General features: G+C 46.2%; 1 protein-coding gene across 1 annotated transcript in view; it reads right to left on the minus strand.

Annotated features, from left to right (window-relative positions):
• The window catches only part of slc5a1 (solute carrier family 5 member 1), a 186,800-nt gene that overhangs the window by 42,247 nt on the left and 122,754 nt on the right, over window positions 1–21,799 (minus strand). Inside the window, exons 4-7 of the mRNA XM_063069286.1 lie at window positions 15,691–15,795; window positions 12,001–12,060; window positions 11,792–11,896; window positions 5,468–5,573 (exon numbers count right to left, since the gene is read on the minus strand). Coding sequence (XP_062925356.1) covers window positions 5,468–5,573; window positions 11,792–11,896; window positions 12,001–12,060; window positions 15,691–15,795 — 376 coding nt within the window. The remainder of the gene's footprint in view (window positions 1–5,467; window positions 5,574–11,791; window positions 11,897–12,000; window positions 12,061–15,690; window positions 15,796–21,799) is intronic.

Below are 21,799 nucleotides of genomic sequence, written 5' to 3' on the forward strand. Positions count from 1 at the left end.
ACTGTCAGAAATTGCTCTAAAATCCCCTGCAACACACACAGAATGCTGGAGGAACTCAGCAGACCAGGCAGCATCAATGGAAAAGGCTGAAGGGTCACGGCCCGAAATGCCGACTGTCCTCTTTCCCATAGAAGCTGCCAGGCCTGCTGAGTTCCTCCAGCATTCTGTATGTGCTGCTTGGATTTCCAGCAACTGCAGATTCTCTCTTGTTTGTTCTAAAATCCCCTGGCTTGCTTTGCTGTGATATGAAGGTTAAATAAATGCAAAGTTATATAGATACAAAATGTTATTGTTGGGTATTGCACTTTGATGGGAGATCATTAAAATTTTATTTAGAGATACAGTGTGGAACAGTTCCTCCTGGCCCAACGAGTCACCACCCAGCAGCCCACTTATTTAACCCTAGCCTAATCACAGGACAATTTACAATGACCGGGTAACCTACTAACCGAGTGTGGGAGGAAACCCAGATGGTCATGGGGAGAGCTTAGAAACTCCTTACAGACACATTGGAGTTGAACGCCAAACTCCAAACACCCTGAGGTGTAATCGGCTTGCGCTAACTGCTATGCCTGCATGCCGGTTAAGGGCCAGAAGTTGAAAAGTAAACATTGAACAGTAAATAGTCAATGAGAGCTACTGTTGTCATCTCCTTTTAGCTGCTCGAGTTGGTGGACAACTCTGCCCTCACTGCACCACACAGCTCTAAAGAAAGGTTCGTAATCACAAACACAAGAGATTCTGCAGAGTAACACACACAAAATACTGGAGGAACTCAGCAGAACAGATGAAGGGTCTCAGCCTGAAACGCTGACTGTTTATTCCTCTCCATGCTGCCTGGCCTGCTGAGTTCCTGCGGCATCTAGTTCACAACAACACCGTGATAAACATGGACCACTTCCCACATCTTGGGGGGTGGGGGGCTGTCATTTTTAGGAAAGGCAAATGCTAGTGTTCACATTCAATGCACCAACAGAGTCTCTGGTTTGACTCTAAAAATCACAGGGTGCCGATGGAGAAGAGCAGAGCAATTATGACATGCTCCAAGTAGATCCGCTGAGTGCAGTTAGGTTCCAGTACCACTTCAGGAGAACCGATCATTGACCTCGTGGGGTGGGGCAGAGTACACATCCCTGCCAGCCTCAGTGGGGCTGAGAGCTTCACGTTCCTAGCGTAAACATCACCAATAGCTTGTCCTGCTCCAACCACATAGACACTTTACCAGGAAGTTTACCAGTGCTCCTCCTACCTTTGGAGGCTAAGCAAATTCAGAATGGTCCTCATTGACCCGTACCAATTTTTACAAATGCACCACAGAAAGTATCTTATCCAGATGCACCACAGCTTGGTGCAGCACCTGCTCTGCCAGAGACCACAAGAAAATACAGAGAGCTGTGGACACAGCAGAGCTCAGCCCTAACCCATGGATTCTGTCCACACAACCCACCTAATCAGTAAAACAGCTATCAATTAGGGATGGGCAATAAATGCAGGCCTGGTCACTAACCCCGGACAGCTCAATTAAATGAACACAAGAGAACTTTGGGGGACCTCTCTGATGCAGCAGCGGAGGCATGGAATGGTCCTGAGGACAAGAATGTGTGAGGAACCCTGACCTCCTTGCATAAAGCAGTCAAGGTACATGTGATATGACCATAAGACCATAACACATTGGAGCCAAACTAGGCCATTCAGCCATCAAGTATGCTCCACCATTTGGTCATGGCTGATTTATGTTCCTTCTCACCCCCATCCCGCCTTCTCCCTGTAATTTTTGATGCCCTTACTAATCAAGAACCTATCAACTTCTGATTTAAATATACCCAATGGCATGGTCTCTTCAGCCATCAGTGGCAATGAATTATACAGATTCACAAACCCCTGAAATTCGTCCTCACCTCTGACCTAAAGCAACAACCTTGCACTGTGAAGCTGTGCCCTCTGATCCTAGACCACCCCACTGTAAGAAATATCCATGTCCATTTTATCTAGGCCTTTCCACATTCAATGGGTTTCTATGAGAATCCCCCTCTCAACCTCATTCTTCTAAACTCTAGCAAGTTCAGGCTCAGAGCCATTAAACGCTCCTCATATGTTAATCCTTTCATTCAGGAGATGAGAGAGCCCTCTGAGGCCAAGGAATGATGTGGGGTTTTTCCTTTGTAACCAGTACAGTTTTTATAACCAAAACAGGAGATTAGGAAGAGTTCCTCCAGCTTTTTGCGTGTTCTTGACTTGAAGTGCATTTGATTGATGCTCTTGTTCCCTTTGCTTGGAACCATGCTCCTGTACGTGAGCTAGAATATGCCACCACATTAAAGATGTTCTATAACAGCAATCTGTTGACTTTGAGATTAGATTACACATTGGTGGCTAGGGAGAGTTCTGTTTGGAAATGTTGTGAACTGTGTCCCTCTCTGCTCTACCTTGCAGTAACTGGGAAGTGTGGGCGGGGCAATGACTAATTCTCTGGAACCCAATATCAAGACACAGCTTCTCTGCTGGCGATCTCCTGCGGCAGTGATCTCAATAATGCCTCTGATTTTACAAGATCCTGAGCAATCCCTTAGTAACTGAATAACTCCATTATCTGTTAAAACAAGAATCCAAGGTCAGTCAGCACATTCCTCAGAGGTCACATCAAAGCTTGACTATCACGTGGAATATGTGCAGAGCGTCCTTTGTAATTTCATCATTGAGAGCTGGAGAGCATGATCATGCTGCATACCTGCACTGGTCACAGCGACTGATCATGGTTGCAAATCTCTCTGCTATCCCTCTGACAGGCTCCCTCACACTAACACACACACCCACATGCACAGAACATGAGGTTCTGCAGATGCTGGAAATCCAGGATAACGCATACCAAGTGCTGGAGGAACTCAGCAGGCCAGGAAGCATCTATGGAAAAGAGTTAACAGTCGAGTTCCTCCAGCATTTTGTGTGTGTAACATTAACACTTTTAAAGAACAAAGAATTATATAAAAATAAAGTTAGTGGTGTGATGAAAGTACACATAGACTAAGATGTTGACTGTCCTGTGCTATCACCAGTGGGATCAACAGTTGATCTGCCACCTGTCTTCAGGAGAGAGATAAGTAAGACAATGGAGCAGCATTTGGAAATGTTAATGAAGAGACGAGAGAGATTAATAGAAGGAGACATCGGTCTGGGTATTGTCAAGACAGGTTTGCTTTGAACCTGAACTGTTTGAAGTGATGGACAGGCGATACCCCAACACGGGGATAAAAAGGGACGGGTTCGCTAAGGCAACAGACACCACATGAGACACCACTCACGACACCACGAGGTATTGAGACCCTGGAAGCGGTGCGCCCCCACAAGTCGGTGGGAGTTTTGGAGGGCTGGTCACGGGACCAGCCATAGATGCACAGGGTGGAAAGATTCAGTCGGCGGGAACCTGGTGTGTGTGTCCACCCTTGCCTGGGTGCCGGGTTCACCGCAGAGGAACGATCGTATCTGAAAATGGAGGGGTCACAGTCGGTGACCTCAGAAGACATTACAAAGGGCTTGCCCGAAAGCTAACTGCGAGAAATATCAAAGGTCTGTTGAATCCAATTTTGAATATCAGCATTCGCTCTCTCTCTCTCTGTCTTCAATGGCACAACAACGATTGCTGCGAACTGAACTAAACTGAACTCTGTCACTTGTGATTGAACATTTTACCCCTAGACTGCGATAGAGCTTGATTGATCTTATTATCCTGGTTCTGTGTACATGTGTGTTTATTCAGTGCTAACCTGTAGCATTTATATCCTTACTATTAGAGTACTGTGTTGCTTATTTCTTTAATAAAACTTTCTTAGTTCCAGTAATCCAGACTCCAACTGAGTGATCCATTTCTGCTGGTTTGGCAACCCAGTTACGGGGTACGTAACAGTGGTTAAAGGACAGATGTGGAATAAAAGTGTACACAAATTCTGTGCATAAATACCAGCATGTATTTACAATGCAAACAGTCTTATACAAGGTGTTTGCAGAGCAGTGCAGTGACTGAGGTAATAGAGTGGGGTGTAGGGGGTGGTTTTGCTAATTAGACTGGTTTTTAGAAAAAGCAGTTTGCGGGTGGGCAGTGCCTGCAATGATTTTCCCCCCACTACCCACCTGCAAATTGCCTTTCCTAAAGTCTCACTTATGGAAAGTGCTATTGGCTATTACTTTGAGATTAAACCTCATTAGGCTTCGGAACATTCTACTCCCCATATGGTCAAAATAAAGCCAAGTAATGGGGTCTAAAATACAATAACCCTCAGAATTACATGCCTCTCATTATCTTGGTCCATGGGATAAACACAAGCTGGGCTGATCAACCCTGGCTGGGTCGCCTGAGTGAGGGTGTCTCGTGATTGAAGACCTGAAACACCTTATGACCCCAGGTTACATTTCTGATGATGTGTCCGAGTGCACACCCAGTGAATTAAGCCAAGTGGTGTCGGACCAAGTTAATGAAAGGCATGGGCCAGATGAAAGTGGTTCCCCAACCCTATCTGCCAGAGCCCCACAGAGCTCACACACTAAACTCCACAACCCCATCTCTCCCAGTCCCACATATACATCCCCCAACCCTACCCTTAAGCCTAATCCTAATGTCCAATGGGGCACACACCCCAACTAACCCTAAACGCACCCCGACTAAACCTGGCCACTCCCCCATAACTGGTTAGTAGGTTAACTGGTCCTTGTAAATTGTCCCGTGATTAGGCTAAAGTTCAATGAGTGGGTTGCTGGGTGGCGAGGCTCAAAGGCTGGAAAGTCCTGTTCCACGCGGTATCTCTAAATAAGATAAAATAAAATAGTTCAAAATCACAAGTTTTCAAGTCAGTGGCGTGGGCTTTTACAGGGGGTGTAGTTCAGGTAGGGATCCAGATATTGAGAACATATCTCAAATTCTCCAGACACCAGTTTTTCTATGGTTTCTATTCAGCGGGACTAGGCAGAAAATAGTTCGGCCCAGCCAAGAAGGGCCAAAAGGCCTGTTTCTGTGCTGTAGTTTTTCTGTGGTTTCTATCGTTTCTACCAGCTACACATTGGCTTCTGAAACATGTTAGACACTGGCCACTGATTAATGCCAGGGTGGCGCCATTTCGAAAGGGCCACCTCACAATGCACAGAGCCCTGCCAGAAGGAGACACACAGAGAGTGGCAGAGTGGTGGGAGCCTGGAATCGGCTGCATGGGGAGGTGCTGGAGGCATTTAAGAAGCCAGAAGGTGGTTGAGGTGTGGGACACACAGCCAAAGAGAGCAGGGGTGACACAAATCCTGATCACATTGAAACAGTTCCTGAGTTTGGAGAAGGTGACCGGTGCATTGTCAGGCTTGGAACTGGATGGTGGGTGAGGATGCAGGGAACCAGGGCCAGGGCACCATGTATTGAGGGCTTCCTGCGTGACAAAGTGGGATGTCTGGGAGATGCTTGCCCTTCCCCCAAGCCCAGGGTTGGTCTTACCTGTCACAGTGTAGATAGCAGTGATGGCAAGCAGTATCACCACAGCAACATACAGGTTTAGCCCCAGCGCCTCACGGATGAAAATGGCTCCTGAAAACATGTCAGCCTGAAAGAGGTAACGGAAACTAGACTCAGTAACAAATGTTGCTGACTTTGATATCGTTGTCCTTGACAGGTTTCCTGCACCAGTTCACTCCAGCAGGGGTAAGGTAATGGCTTCAGGGCACTGAGTAATTATAATGATGATAATAAAAGTGCTTTATTGATCCCGAGTGGGAAATTATTCTGTTACAGCAGCAACATTAAAAACACACATAGCAATATTAAATATAATAATAAAGTACAGAATAATAATGTACCAATGTGCAACACTATGCAGTAATAATGTATGAAATAATAAAACACACTATTGTACTGTGATTTGTGTTCTCCTGTCGCACAGAGATGAACTGTTGCATATGCTTATTGCTTTTGGTGCATGGTGGCATCACTTGTAAGATGGTCTCCAGATCTTCTGTGAAATGTTGGCAATCAGTCTCCTGTCTAAATGCCATCCGAAACCAGCTTGGACAGATAGTGGACAGGAACGCGATGCAAATGAAAAAGGGAGAGCAAGGGCTGTTGGTGAGACTAATGGGATTGCTATGCTGGGAGTTAGCATGGACCTGACAGGCTGAATGGCCTCCCTCTTCATTGCAATATGTAACTAGTAGTCAAGTAACTGCAGATGCAGGAAATCTGAAATTAAAAAAAAAACTAGAAGTTCTCAGCAGGTCAAGTAGCATCTGTGGAGAGAGAGTCGGAGAAAGATCCAATGTCTAAGACACTTCATAAAAACTTGTCCTACTCTTAAATTATCTAATGTACCTCCCGCAAGCTCCTTCTCTGACAGACGGTTCCATATGTCTACAGCCACTATGTAAAATGTTACCACTCAGGTTCCCATTAAATCTTCCACTTTAAAACCTTAAAACCACATCTTCTAGCTTTCAATTTCCCGTCCTATCAATGCCTTTCATGATTCATTGCCTCTAGTAAATATACCCCTCAGTCTCCTACCTTCCAAGGAGTAAAGACCTTGGAAGTCCCTCTCCCTACATATAATTCAATTCCTTAAGACCTGGCAACACTTTTGTAAATTTTTTTTTTTTTTTGCATTCTTTCCAATTTAATCACATCCTTCCTTTAACAGGATGACCAAAACTGACACAATATTCCAAGAGTTGCTTCACCAGCATCTTGTCCAATCTCAACATGACCAACCACATTCTATTTTCAGTGCCCTGACGGATGAAGACCTGCTTATCAAAAACCTTTTTCACTGCCCTGCCTATCTGTGACCCCACTTTAAAGGAACTATGCACCTGTGCTCCAAAGATATTGTTTGGAGAGTCCCAAGTGTGCAACTGTTGCTGAACCAGGAAATTACTATTGCAGCTGGGACAACAGAGAGAGAGACTGATGGATGATGCCAGTCTACCTCTTGCCATGACCTCCTCTACTGCCACAAGGAGACCAAACATACTGGAGGAGAAACAACTCACATTCCATCTTGGTGGTATCCAAACTGATTTCTCTAACTTCTGGTAACCACTCCCCGACACCCACTCTTCCCCTTTGTTTCCCCTTATCTCTCTGACCCATTTACCCCGCCTCTCTTTCCTCCCCCACTCTCAGGACCTGCCCTTCACCTATATCTCCCTCCCCCTGGTTCCCTTTCTCCTTCTCCTATCAGATTCTTTCTTCTTCAGTCATTTACCTCTTCCACCTATCACCTCAGAATTACTCACATCACTCCCTTTCATCTCTGTCCCTCACTTTCCTGTCTTCCCCCTCTCACCTGGATTCACCAATCATCTGCTAGCTGGTGCTTATTGCCCTCCCCAACCCTTTTGGGCCGGGCTTCTGTCCCTTCCTTTCCAGTCCTGATGGAGGGTTTCTGTCGAAATATTGACTGTTCTTTTCCCTCCATAGATGCTGCCTGATGTTCTGAGTTCCTTCAGCATTTTGTGTGTGTTGCTCTAGATTTCCAGCCTCTGTAGTCTTTCTTGTGTCCTTCCTGTGCAGAAGTATTTTCACTGAGATTCAACAGACAGCACATGGAGGTTGTTACAAGTTCAGTCCTCCAGTGTTTATCACATCTGATGAGATGTATGAGGACTTCAGTCATTATCTCTGAGACACACCCATGTCTCACTGTGTGATATCATATCTGGCACTGATCTCTGAACCCAGCACAATTTTCTGAGGTTTGAAGAACCACACTGTCTGAAACTGTTGCGTCCTCTGATGTTGTGTGTCATCTGGAAAGAAGGCATGAAAATATGTAAAATCATTTTGAAACTCTTACATGGATGATAGAAAAATGGACGGCTATGCAGGAGGGAAGAGCTAGGTTGATTTTAGAGTAGGTCAAAGGGTTGGCATAGCATCGTGGGTCAAAGGCCTGTACTGTGCTGAAGTGTTTTGTGATCAGCACCAGGCCCTTCGCACATCATGCCCATGCTGGCCACCAAGCACCCATCTATACCAATCCCATTCACCAACACTTGGTCCACTGCCTTCTTGCCTTGTCATTTCAAGTGGTCATCTGAAGAATTCTTGAATATCAGGCAGTGTGCTCCAGATTGCAACCAACCTCTACATGATAAAAAATTTTCCTCAATTCCCCCTGAGTCTAGATCATCTAATTTTATACACATTTGGCTTGAGGTGAAGTATCCTTTTGCATTGTTTTGTGTATGTCGTGTCAGATCCCCTCAGTCCACTTTGCTCCAAGGAAACCAAGCCCAGCCAATATCCAGTTTCTCCTGCATCCCAGGCAATGTCCCAGTGAATGTGGAGGCACAGGAACCCAGACCAAAAAGAAAACAAATTGCTGAGGGTCAAGCAGCAACTGTGGAAGGAGGGGAGAGGGGCATGGGCATAGAGAGAGAGAGAAAGAAAGAGAAAGGGAGAGAGAGAGGGAGAAAGGGAGAAAGAGGGAGAGAGAGAGAGAGAGAAAGGGAGAAAGAGGGAGAGAGAGAGAGAAAGAGAAAGAGAGAGAGAGGGAGAAAGGAAGAAAGGGGAGAGAGAGAGGGAGAGAGAGGGGGAGAAAGGGAGAAAGGGGGAGAGGGAGAAACGGAGAAAGCGGGAGAGAGAGAAAGAGAGAGAGGGAGAAAGGGAGAGGGGGGAGAGAGAGAGAAAGAGAGAGAGAGAGAGAGAGAAAGGAGGGAGAGACAGACAGACAGAGACAGAGATAGAGTCAATGTCCAAGACTCTTCTCCAGAACTAGTGAACTATGGACAGTCTTGATAAAGTCTCAACCTCGAATATTGAGTAGCCATTTCCCTCCACCAATGCTGCCTGATTGACTGACTTCCTCCAGCGTCTTGTTCTGTGCTCCTGATGAATATCTTCTGCACCCTCCCCACTGTGATCACATTCTTCCTATAAGTGTGATGACCAGAACTGCATGTAAGTGTCTTTCAGCAAGAAAGTAGGGAGTTGCATTAAGCAGGATTTGATGCCCTTTTCTGTAACTTCAACTTATGAAGTGCAGCTAAAACAATGATAGAACACCAAGTCATGCAAGGAGATAATAGGGCAACTGATCAAAGGTTTGATCATTAAAGGTAGGTTTTAAGAAAGAAGAGAGGAGTGGACAAACTTCTATAGATGCACAGTGGAGAGTGTTCTAAGTGGTTGCACCATGAGCCTAGTATGGAAACATTAATGGCCAGGAACAGAAAAGTCCACAGTAAGTAGCGGATATGGCCCAGTCCATCACAGGCAAAATTCTCTCCACCGTTGAGCATATTTACGAGGAGCACTGTCACTGGAAAGCAACATCCATCATCAAGGCCCCACACCATCCAGACCATGCTCTTTTCTTCCTGCTGTCATCAGGAAGGAGACACAGGTCCCACACCACCAGGTTAGGGAACAATTATTACCCTTCAACCGTCAGGCTCCTGAACCATCATGGATAACTTTACTCACCTCAACACTGAACTGATTCCACAACCTACAGATTCACTGTCAAGGTCCCATGTTCTCAGTATTATTTCTTTATTTAGTTTGCACATTTGTCTTTTTTTGGGCTTTAGTTGTCTGTAAGTCTTAATTTATGTATAGATTTTCATAAATTCTTTATTTTCCTTTAAAAATCTGTGAGAAAATGAATATCAAGGTAGTTTATGGTGACATACATGTACTTTGATAATAAATTTAGTACGACTCTGACTTGGTGGAATTGTGGACACTCTAGAGGGCCATCAAAACTACAGCAGGATAGAGACCAGTTAGAGATATGGGTGGAGAATTGGCAGGTGGAGTTTAATCCAGACAAATGTGAGGTGTTGCGCTTTAGTAGGTCAAATGCATGGAAAAAGTAGACAATTAACTGGTTAAGATTCTGAACAGCAATGATGTAGAGAGGGATCTTGGGGTAGGTAGAATGGCAGAGTAGGCATATGGCATACTTACCCTTGTTGGCTGGGCATAGAGCATAAGAGCATAGGTTATGTTTCAGCTGTATAAAACTTTGGTTAGGCTGCACTTGAAATCCTGTTGCTCCCATTACAGGAAGGATGTGAAGGTTTGGAGAGGGTGCAGAGAGGTTCCCCAGGATGCTGCCTATATTAGAGGGTATGAGTCATATGGAGAGGTGGGACAAACTTGAGTTGTTTTCTCAGGAGCATCAGAATCTGAGGGTAGAGCTGATAAAAGTTTATAAAATTATGAGGGACATAGATAAGATAGACAGAGTCTTTTTATTTTACTTACTTTTTACTTAGAGATACAGCGCAGAACAGGCCCTTCCAGCCCAACGAACTGCACCGCCCACCAACTTATCTCTTTAACACTAAATTAATCACAGGACAATTTACAATGACCAATTAACCTACTATCCGGTACGTCTTTGGACTGTGGGAGGAAACCGGAGCACCAGGGGTCATGGGGAGAATGTACAAACTGCTAATGGACGGCACCGGAATTGAACTCTGAAATCTGGAACGGCCCAAGCTGTAATAGTGTTGTGGTAGAAAATGTCAACTAGTAGAAGGCATATATGCTGGGGATGCTGCTGGACACTGATATAATAAGGGTATTTAGACAAATAGAATCTGCATTGAATGGATGTTATGGATCTTGTACAAGCAGATGAGATTTAATTTAATTTGGCACAGCCGCTACGGTTGAAGGATTTGTGCCTGTGCTGTACTGTTCTATGTTCTGTACAAGTATCAGCGGTTTGATGTTGCTGAGTGCTGTCAACCCATGGCGACCCTATGGATAGTGTTGCTGTCCACAGCAGCTGCCCCGTACATTACAAGATGAGAATAGACATCAGTTAACGTAGCCCTACGTTAATATGAGTCACGCATAACTTACTCGTAACAATAGTGCAAAGTTGAGATGGAAGAGAAATATCACCCAAGGGTTACATTATAAACAGAGGAAGTCGATATTTGCACTGAATTCCACAGAACGGAGAGGGTCAAGGGAGAGGTTCCCAACCTGGCATCCACGGACCCTTTGGTTAATGGTAGGGGTCAATGGCATAAAAAGGGTTGGGAAGCCCTGGGTTAATGGGTTTTTGGATAATAAGACATGATTCAATCCAGTGCGCTGTCTACCTGGTTAAGTGATCCTGTTGGCCACAGTGCCCCTCTTCATTTCCCTGCAGCAGTACAGCCTATTCTCCCTCAGATATACCATTCTATCAATTAACCACCTCGGGAAGTGTGAGAAAATTGGAGCAACCCTATGCTGCTGTGGAATTGGCAGCAAAGCAAGGGTTAAGGTAAGGGAAGTTTTTGATAAGGTGCAGTCAAACCCAGGCAAGAAGACCATCCTCCCATTTGCCCAGCAGGGGAATGGAGCCAATTGGCATAACAAGACGACATCATTGAAGGATTCAATGAGGGGACAATAACTTTAGTAAGTTCAAAGTATTGTCAGTTGTTAGCTTGTAGTTTCTATCAACTATTAACACCTTTAGTGACTGATTATGCAAATAAGGAATTTGAATAGATATAGTTTACCACATAGTCAATTTCAGTAACTGCCCGTCATTTCTGTATAAAAACAGTATTTCTCTGTTCAGACTTGAGAACAGCATGGTTACAGGGGCCAGGCTGTTCTCCTTGTGCATCGTAAATAAAGAGTGATTAAGCAATGAGTGGGAGTTTTCAGTCCATGGTCACAGAAAGAACATGCAAACTCCACACAGACAGCCTCTGTGAGGCACCAGCACTAACAAGTGGACCATTATACGACCCTTATTTGAAGGACCCCTCATTAGCGAGGACAAGTGGCTCAAGGTCAGTGTAAACTTACTGATATCTTGGTGAATATGTAGAGGAACAGAGAGAGGACGGACAGATAAATCCTGATCCGATTTCCACCAAATCGCTTCTTCAGGTATTCTGGCATTGTCACAACCTTGAGGAAGAGGATACAGTCAGTGTCAGAGCCTAAACCAAAGAGAAAAGATGGGCAGATTGGGGTCTCACACAGACAGTGGGTCAACATATAAGGCTACTTACTCCAGCTCTGATGTAGATGGGTACAAAAAGCCATCCCAGAATAATGACAATGACTAGTGCCTGTGGGGTTAAGAGGAGCAAAACATTAGGACTTCACCACACAACAAACCTCGGATCAAATAGATGGCACAGACTGGCAGAAGTCTCACAGCTTTGACACAAAAGCACACGAGGGCCTGTTTGTACATCATTATTTCCTTAAACTATGAAATAGCCTCTGCATCAGATGCATCAGACAAAACAATCAAAATGACCAGTGACGTGGATATCACTAACCAGTGACGTATTTAGCAGTGGATTGATTGGTAAAAATGCAGCATAGATTTGTGAGGATTGTGTGGATAGTCAGAGGCTTTCTTCCAGGGCTGAAATGGCTAGCACAAGAGGGCACAGTTCTAAGGTGCTTGGAAGTAGGTACAGAGGAGATGTCAGGGGTAACTTTTTTTACACAAAGGGTGGTGAGTGCTTGGAATAAGCTGCCGGTGACAGTGGTGGAGGCAGATACGATAGGGTCTCTTAAGAGACATGGAGCTTCGGAAAATATAGGGCTATGGGTAATCCCAAGTAATTTCTAAGGTAAGGACGTGTTCGGCACAGCTTTGTGGGAAGAAGGGCCTGTATTGTGCTGTAGGTTTTCCATGTTTCTACGTAACTCTCGAGGAGTTACAAGCTTCAGTGGTTGAGATGGGGGATACTGCACATACAACAACAGTTGCCTGGGTGCTTCACCAGTCACAGCTTTTTGGGAGAGTGGCAAAGAGAAAGCCACTGTTGAAATAAAAACTCACATGAAATCTCGGCTAGAGTTTGCCAGAAGGTATGTGGGAGACACTGAAGTCAGGTGGAAGAAGGTTCTATGGTCTGATGAAACCAAAATTGAGCTTTTTCGGCCATCAGACTAAACAGTATATTTGGATTAACCCAAACACTGCACATCATCAAAAACACACTTTCCCCACCATGAAACACGGTGGTGGCGGCATCATGCTTCATTGCAGCTGGCCCCGGAAGGCTTGCGAAGGTAGACGGTCAAATGAGTGCAGCAAAATACAGGGAATTCCTGCAGGAGGTCCGAATCCTGTTGTTTGTTGTTTGCATGTTTCAACGTTTGTGTTAGTGTTTGTGTTGTATCATTAGCCTCTGCTAGTGTTTGGCTGTGTGCATTTGATGCGGTAGGCACACTGTGGTCATTGATCTCAGTGTTTGACCTAGTTTTGCCTGTTCATATGTGATTAGCTTTTCAGGCGGTTCCTGAGCCGTCTTTTGTAGATGTGTGTGATTACATCGGTAGATCCCAGAAGGGGTTTGAACTACGTACGAACGCTCATCAAGGCACCGACACACAATTGCGTTCTCCCAATTCTTTTTACCTTCCACCAGGGGTTGCATGCGCACGGTATCCCCTTCGTCGAGTGGGGCAAGACTTTTGGCTGATTTGTTGTAATTGTCAGCCTGCTGGTTCATACGCTCGCGTTCGTGTACAACTCTGGGTTCCAGTAAACTCGCTGTTGCAGGCAGGAGCGTGCATGTGCGGTGATTCATCAATCGCTGGTCAGGAATCATGCTCAGCCCTTGTGAGGGTGTGTTGCGATGGTCTAGAAGTGCGAGGTAGGGATCTGCTCGCGATTTGTTGCTCTTTGTGAGGATCCGCTTAGCTGTTTTAACTGCTGATTCAGCTTTTTCATTCACTTTACTATTTCCGGGGCTGTTACACAAGTGCTCAAAATCCCATTCTCCTGCAAATCTGTGAAACTCCACTGACATGTATTGTGGCCCATTATCACTAACCACTTGTGTTGGGCTACCATATCTTGCAAAATGAGCCTCTAATTTGCGAATAACGGCTGCGCTTGTCATATCGCAAAGAAGATCTACCTCGAAGAAATTGCTGTAGTAATCAACGGTGATGAGGTACTCTTTTCCTTCGAATGTAAACAGGTCGGTACCTGTCATTTCCTATGGCCGAGCAGGTACCTCATGACTCATAAGCGATTCTTTCTGCTGACTCATTTCGTATGTGCGACAAACATCACATGTAGCAATATATTGCTTGATGTCGCTGCTCGTGCCCGGCCAAAAAAGACATTTGCGTACGCATCTGAGGCGTCCTTCTACGCCCAAGTGTGACGAATGAATTCTTTCCTTCATTTGCTTTCGTTCACTTTGCAGTATGATCAGTGGCAGCGCCAGAGATTTTTTCTTGCTGGTGCTACAGTGGGGCTGAATTATTCAGTGATGGTGCTGAGGAATGTACCCTATGGTAATATGTATTCGCAAGGCCAGATGCGTACATTAAAAAGTCAGTTTCAAGCATTATGTGCCTACTATAAATGCCTCTGTTGATTCACAAGCAACAGCAATTGATTGATCTAATATAGAAGTGAACTGTCTGGGCCATACCCTCCAAATATCCGGACCTGCCTCTCAGTTTTTTCTTTGCACGACCTTACTTCCCATTTTTCTATTTTCTATTTATGATTTATAATTTAAATTTTTAATATTTGCTAATTTTAACTATTTTTAATATCTTTAATATTTAATATTTGTAATCCAGGGAGTGTGAAGCGCAGAATCAAATATCGCTGTGATGATTGTACGTTCTAGTACCAATTGTTTGGCGACAATAAAGTATAAAGTATAAAGTAACCTCTGCTTTAAATGACTTGCCCTCTACAGCTGCCCATGGCAATAAGTTCTACAGATTCCCCCCCCCCCGCTTGGCTAAAGAAATTCCTCCTCATCTCTGATCTAAAAGGATGTCCTTGTACTCTGAGGCTGTGCCCTCTGGTGCTAGACTCCCCCACCATAGGCTCCCCCATCATCCTGTCCACATCTGTCTACATCCCCCCAGTCTAAGCCTTTCAATATCTGATAGGCTTCAGGAAGATAAACCCCCAACTCACCCCATTCTTCTAAACTTGAGTGAGTACAACGCTAAAGCCATCAAACACCCCTCATATCGTTTTCATTCTTGGGGTCATTCTCGTGAACCTCCTCTGGACTTTCCAATGCCACCAGATCTTTTCTCAGATAACGGGCTCAAATCTGCTCCCAATACTCCAATGTCTGACCAATTCCATGTAAAGCCTCAGCATTGCATCCTTGCTTTTATGTTCTCGTCCTCTCAAAATGAATGCTAACATCATACTTGCATTCCTTGCTATCCACTCAACCAACAAGTTAACCTTTAGGGAATCACGTACCAGGACTCTTAAATCCCTCTGCACCTCTGAGTTTTGAATTTTCTCCAACTTAGAAAATAATCTATGTTTTTATTCCTTCTACCAAAGGCAATGACCAGACACTTCTTCACATTATGTCCTATTTAGCACTTTGCCCATTTTCCTCATCTGTCTAAGTCCTTCTACAGACTCCTTTGTGCACTGGGACCATTCTATCGGTCTGCTTGGACTCATCCCTGAATGCTCAGCAGGCTGATACTGGGGATGGAGGGGTCAATGTGTGCTTACCCCATGGTGGAGTAGGTTCAAGAGTTTGAATGACCACCCCCACCACCATGTTACTGATGTTCCTGTGAAAAGTAATTAACCCAATAGGCTTGGTTTCAAGCAGTAATAACTCAGTGGCCAACTGATCTTTGGAGATGACCAGCTGAGCAGCGCTGTCTGCTTTCCCCAAGCAGCAGCACGTGCAGTTTGTCCATGACAGTGTTTAGCAGAGGAAGCTTACATTCCATTCAAACCCTCCGGTCGCTATTCCGCCTGCTGCGCCGTTCCCGGCCAGGCCCACGAAGTGCCCACTGCCGACGTTGCTGGCAAAGAGAGAGGCCCCGATCTGAGGGAGAAACAAAACACAGTCAGACACAGTGTCAGAAGCGACCTTCATCACTCACTGCCCACAGCTGTATCAGAGTCAGAGAGCTGTATGGTTCAGAAAGAGGTCCTTCAGCACTGCTGCTCTGTGCTGACCATGAAGCCAATCCACACCAATCCCACTTGCCCACACTAGTCCTGTATCCCTCCACACCCTTCCTGTCTGAGTGCCTGCCCGAACATCTTTAAGCATCTCCTTTGGCAGCTCATTCTAGATAACCACCACCCTGTGTGTGTGAAAAAGCTACCCCACAATCTTTAAGTTTCTCCCCTCTCACCTGAAACCTGTGACATGAACTTCCTATCCTATCTACACTGCTCTTAAAGTTATAAAACTCCATAAGCCTCTTATTATCCAGTGAAACTAAACCCAGCATGTCCATCCCCTGCTTGTAAATACAGCCATCCATTCCTGCCAGCTCCCCTCTTAAGCCTCACTGACCAAAAGATCTAGAATATAGAGCATAGAATATTAAAGCACAGTACAGGACCTTCCTCCCACAACGTTTTGTCGACTTTTTAAGCTTTAATTTCAATTTAACTTTTCCCTCCTACATAGCCCTCCATTTCTCTATCTTCCACGTGCCTGTCTAAGAGTTTATTAAAAGTCCTCTACCACCCACCCTGGCATCATGCTCCACTCTCCCTGTGTAAAATAAAATCCCTCCTATACTTTCCTCCAATCAACCTTAAAATCATGCCCCCTCGTACTGGCCATTTCCACCCTGGGGAAAAAGTCTGTGGCTGTCCACTCGATGTATGTCCCTTATTATCTTGTATGCCTCTATCATTTCACCTCTCATCCTCCTTCACTCCAGAGAGAAAAGCCCTAGCTCACTCAGTCTATCCTCTTAAGACATGCTCTCTAATCCAGGCAGCATCCTGGTAAACCTCCTCTGCACCCTCTCTAAAGCTTCCACATCCTTCTAGTGTATAATGAGGTGACAAGAACTGAGGAGTTAACTGCAGCCACGTGTCAGAGTGCCATCTAGGAGCTTGGTAGATCCATTTCTGTCCTGGCTACATACAGGGGTGAGAATATGTTGGCACAGGTTAAGTGCAGTGGCCATCGATGGGTTAAAACTGCATTGGTCGTTGACACCACTGTACAGGTAAGAAAGTGAAGTGAAATTAACTTTGCTAGCTTTACTTGACACATGTACATCAAAATATACAGTAAAATGCACCACTTTGTGTCAGATCAAGTCAGCAAGGATTGTGCTAGATTGTGCTGGATAGTGCTGGACTTTGCTGGATTGTGCTGGGTGGTGCTGGACTGTATGGGTTGTGCTGGACTGTGCAGGATTGTGCTGGACTGTGCTGGGTTGTGCTGGACTGTGCTGGATTGTGCTGGGTTGTGTTGAAGGTGCCAACACCACTCTGCAGGGGCCAATATAGTCCATTCAGAAATCTGATGGAGGAGGGAAAGAAGCTGTCTTCAGGCTCCTGTGCCCCCTCCCTAATGCTAGTATGTTACATTACACTCCCAGATGTCACTGCAACATACAGAGAACTCTGTAGACAAACATGATGCAGAAAGAATCCATAAATGGAGAAAAAGGGTTGACGTCAGTCTATTGAGCTGCTAAGGTTTATATCTCCCACTTCCTCACTGCGTGGCTTCTTATCGCAGTTGGACATTGATTGCCTGTTGTCTGGTTTTAAATGACTCATCATTTGTGCCAGAGTCGAGCGAGATGAGAGAGTTGGTGCTTTACTAGAGTGTTCACTCTCCGCCAGTTGCACTAGAGAGTGCTATGGTGAAAGATACCGACCCTGACATCCAATCAGACGAAAGATACTGACCCTGAGATCCAATCAGATGAAAGACACTGAGATCCAATCAGACAAAAGATACTGACCCTGAGATCCAATCAGACGAAAGATACTGACTCTGAGATCCAATCAGACGTTTGCACAAAGGACGGTGGGATGCATTTCACGGTACAAAGCCTGGTCGCTGATTCACTGGGTGAAGTTAACGGGTAGCCAGTGCCCGTTTGCTCATTGCCCAGACTATGCAGATAGCCAGAAATGAGGCCCCAAGCCTTCTTGCCTCCGAAGGGATATAATCGGGCAGTGTGGGTGAGCCATCAGTGAAATTTGTTGCTTAGTGGCAGCAGTACAGTGAAATATATAAAAATTACTGTGAGTTCCAAAATAAATAGTGCAAAAGAGGAATTGAAAGCCAGTGTTCATGGACCTGATGGTGGATGGGAAATAGCTGTTCCTAAAACATTGAGTATATGTCTTCAAACTCCTGTACCTCCTTCCCGAAGGTAGTAATGAGAAGGGAGTGATGAAGCCCCTGACTGATGATGTCACCTTCTTGAAGATGTCCTTGATGTTGGGGAAGCTAGTCTCTCGGATGGGAATCAAAATCTCTCCACCAGCCCCCATGTCTTACAGTGCTGGAAATGGATCTGGGCCATTTCGTCACTCTAGGAATTCAACCGCAGTCTCCCTGGAATCAGACAGCCCCACATGTTGCACCACAGACTCATGAGAACAGAGGTACTAGAAGAACTGAACCAGTCAGCAGCATCAGTGGGAGGAGAAATCCATTAATGTTTCGGGCCAGGGGACCTCCTTGGAACTGGGGGGTATGTGGAGGGGTGTGTGGGCAGGAGGGAGGTCAAATTTTTCACTGGCTCTCACTGCAGTGTTTCATTTGCATAGACTTCAAATCTCAGAGTTTACATTTGACCTTTGCCCAGTTAATTGAAAGTTCGGCTCAGTAGCAGATACAGGGCTTTACCACACCTTGAACCTAATTTTATTTATGTATTTATTGGTTTAATACTGTTTGTAAAATATTAGTAGCTACTGATTAATGATTATGCTTCACTTTTAACCAAACGCAGAAGATCAAGTGAGAGGGACTGAGATAAGAAGATTGCTGATTCCATCCAAACTTTTCCTATCTCCAGGTCTATACCTGACCCCCTCAATGTCAATCACAATGAAAGTTGCCTTTTGGCTCCCCCGGTTTATTAGCTGACTCCTTGAAATCTCTGCCCTCAAGTAACAATCCTTTTGTCTCAGTAGCTTGCCCTGATTTTCCTTTGGATCACAAAGGAACCTCTGCTACTCCAAGAATCTCCAGCCTCTGGGACACAGGAACCCATGGATGGGCAATCTACACATTTCCCTGCCCACTCCCTTCCTCCACCACCAGAGTACAGTGACGGTATTGTGTACCATCTGCAAGATGCAACCCAGTTACTCACCGGGGCTACTCTGACAGGCCAAACCAATCGCGGGACCCCCACAACCCTCCGTCTCATAAAATTGTGAGCTGGGATAAGGAGACAGTGCCAGGCCCTGATTCCACTATCCACTGGGATTGTCCTTCACATCCACCATCCCACCAAGGGATTTAACAGGGTGTGCACAGAGTACCTCTATTCCTCACAGGGCTACCCCAGATACATCAGGAGGGACCCCCCCGCCCCACCACCACTGACAGACGGTGAAGAAGAAGAAAAACCTGGCTTTCTTATTACAGCACAGGACAGTCAGCCCTTCATGACTGACAATGCTGGCTTCCAGCAGACCAATCTCCTGTGCCGTTCCCTTTCTAACAGACTTCCCGATAGCCTGTGACTCCTTGTTGCTCTCATAGGCACAGCACCCCCGTTTGCTTCTTCTATCCCTCACCCATATACAAGGAGCAAATGACTCTGACCTGGTAACCCAGCAACCAGACGCCTCTGGGATGAGGGAGGAAACCAGAGCACCTGGAGGAAACCCACATGGTCACATGTAGACAATAGGTGCAGGAGTAGGCCATTCGGCCCTTCAGGCCAGCACCGCCATTCACTGCGATCATGGCTGATCATCCACTATCAGTATCCAGTTCCTGCCCTATTCCCATAACCCGGTAGAACATGCAAACTCCAACACAGATACCACCCAAGGTCAGGATTGACCCTGTCACCCCGGCGCTATGAGACAGTAGCTCTATCACCGAGCTGCCAACTAGTCCAGACTTTCCCAAAGCAACAGAGAATAGGCTGATGGACTATCACTGAGGGACTATGGGTAAATGCATTCAGATGATCAAAGATCAAGTTGCTTTGTTCGACAATTTGTGGTGGAGGGGCGGGCAAGTGAATATCCACCCCCTGTTCCCATGAGAGAAATAAAAGTAATATTTGTTCTGGACTGAATGGAAGTAATGTGAATCATATTAGACAGGCTGCATAATAAGTGTATCAGTTTCCCTGGATAAGCTTCAGGTATAAATGAGTCATTATGTCCCTAGTAACTAACTCCACCACACTGGAGAACAAAGCACAGATCCCAGCCCCTCCTTCACTCACTTGCTTTCAGAGCCACTATTGTCAGAGAGGCGCGAAACAGCACGTTCCAGGAGGGGAACTCCCCAGCTCATTCTCATACTTCCTCCTTCACTTTCAGTGCTGGCTACTGAACCTGCCTCATCAGCGTGTCGGGCAGTGGCCCCCATTGAGAGATGGGCACCGGTACGTCCACACGGCATAAAAAATAAAGGTCACCGAGACCACTAAAGCTCCCTACTTTATTAGCCAACCACCTTAAATCTCCGCCCTCAGGTTAGAGCGTCTTTACCTCATGCAGCTTTCCCTGATGTGCTCTTTGAACTTGAAGGACCCTTCCTGAATCCGATCTCTCCACATAACCTGATACATGGGACACAGCAGCCCCGGCCACTCCCTCCCTCCACCACCAGTACACAGTGGGCACCACAGTTACATGCCCGGCCTAGTGTGACAGCTCCTGCCCAATCCAGAGAGAGGAGGGCAGCAGCTGTCAGGGACACCACCACTTATAGGTTCCCCTCCGAGTCCTAGACCATCCTGACCTGTATGTGTGGAGTCAGTGGGTTTAAATAGTTGTCCAATGCACCACACTGCATTGAACATCCAGCTCCTGGTTACATGTGGGGAATGGGCAGCCCCCTCACATTGGGGGCAGCAGTTGTACTGCTGGGAGGAACAGCAGTGGTGCACAGCTGCAGCAATTTGGGAATACCCAACAGCTGGAGGTGTGAGTGAGGGCTTCAAGGTAGCAGCCGAGTGTACACACCTGGACCACATCTGGAGATGTAAGTGCCACACATCTGGAATACATATGAAGTTCTATGGGCTCATCTGGATGTATGAGCACTGCACATCTTGAGTTATGAGGGCCAGCTGCACGGCTGAGTGATTGATGCTGATGTTGGGCTGAAGAGCTTGTTTCTGAGCTCCAACCCAGCGAGCACACATCACGGTGAGGCTCCAGCTGCAGACAGTGGAGTTACAGATCACCAGCACAAGACAGGCTGTTACTCCATATCTCAGATCTCCACTCCTCCCCTTCTCATATTCCCCCCATACTTCATCCCTCCCGCACCCCATCCGCCCCATCCCTCATCCTCCCCATCCCTTATCCTCCTCATCCCTCATCCTCCCCTCACCTCCCCATCCCTCACCCTCCCATACCCTCCTCATCCCTCATCCTCCCCTCACTCTCCCCGTCCCACTCCCTCCCCATCCCTTACCCTCCCTGTCCCTCATTCTCCCCATCCCTTATCCTTCCTCACACTTCCCTCACCCTCATCCCTCCTCCCCCTCACCCTCCTCATCCCTCACCATCTCTTCACCTTCCCTATCCTCCCCATCCCTCATCCTCCTCATCCCTCATCCTTCCCTCACTCTCCCGGTCCCATTCCCTCCCCATCCCTCACTCTCCCTGTCTCTCATCCTCTCCATCCCTCATTGTGCTATCTTCACATTGTCCTGTCCCCACATTCTCCCCACCCCACTCTGTTCACGCTGTGACCCCTGTTGTTGAGCCACACTCTCTCCATGTCCAACACCTGCAACTACTGTCATTCTCCTCCATCACCCCTGCCCTCCAGGATCTCTTCAGTCCCCCAGATCCGTGTCCTTCACATTTTGCCCTCCCCTCTCCTCACCACCGTCTCTGGATAACGAGTC

This window comes from Mobula hypostoma, chromosome 2 (assembly GCF_963921235.1).
Source record: "Mobula hypostoma chromosome 2, sMobHyp1.1, whole genome shotgun sequence".
In the NCBI taxonomy this organism is placed as follows: domain Eukaryota; kingdom Metazoa; phylum Chordata; class Chondrichthyes; order Myliobatiformes; family Myliobatidae; genus Mobula; species Mobula hypostoma.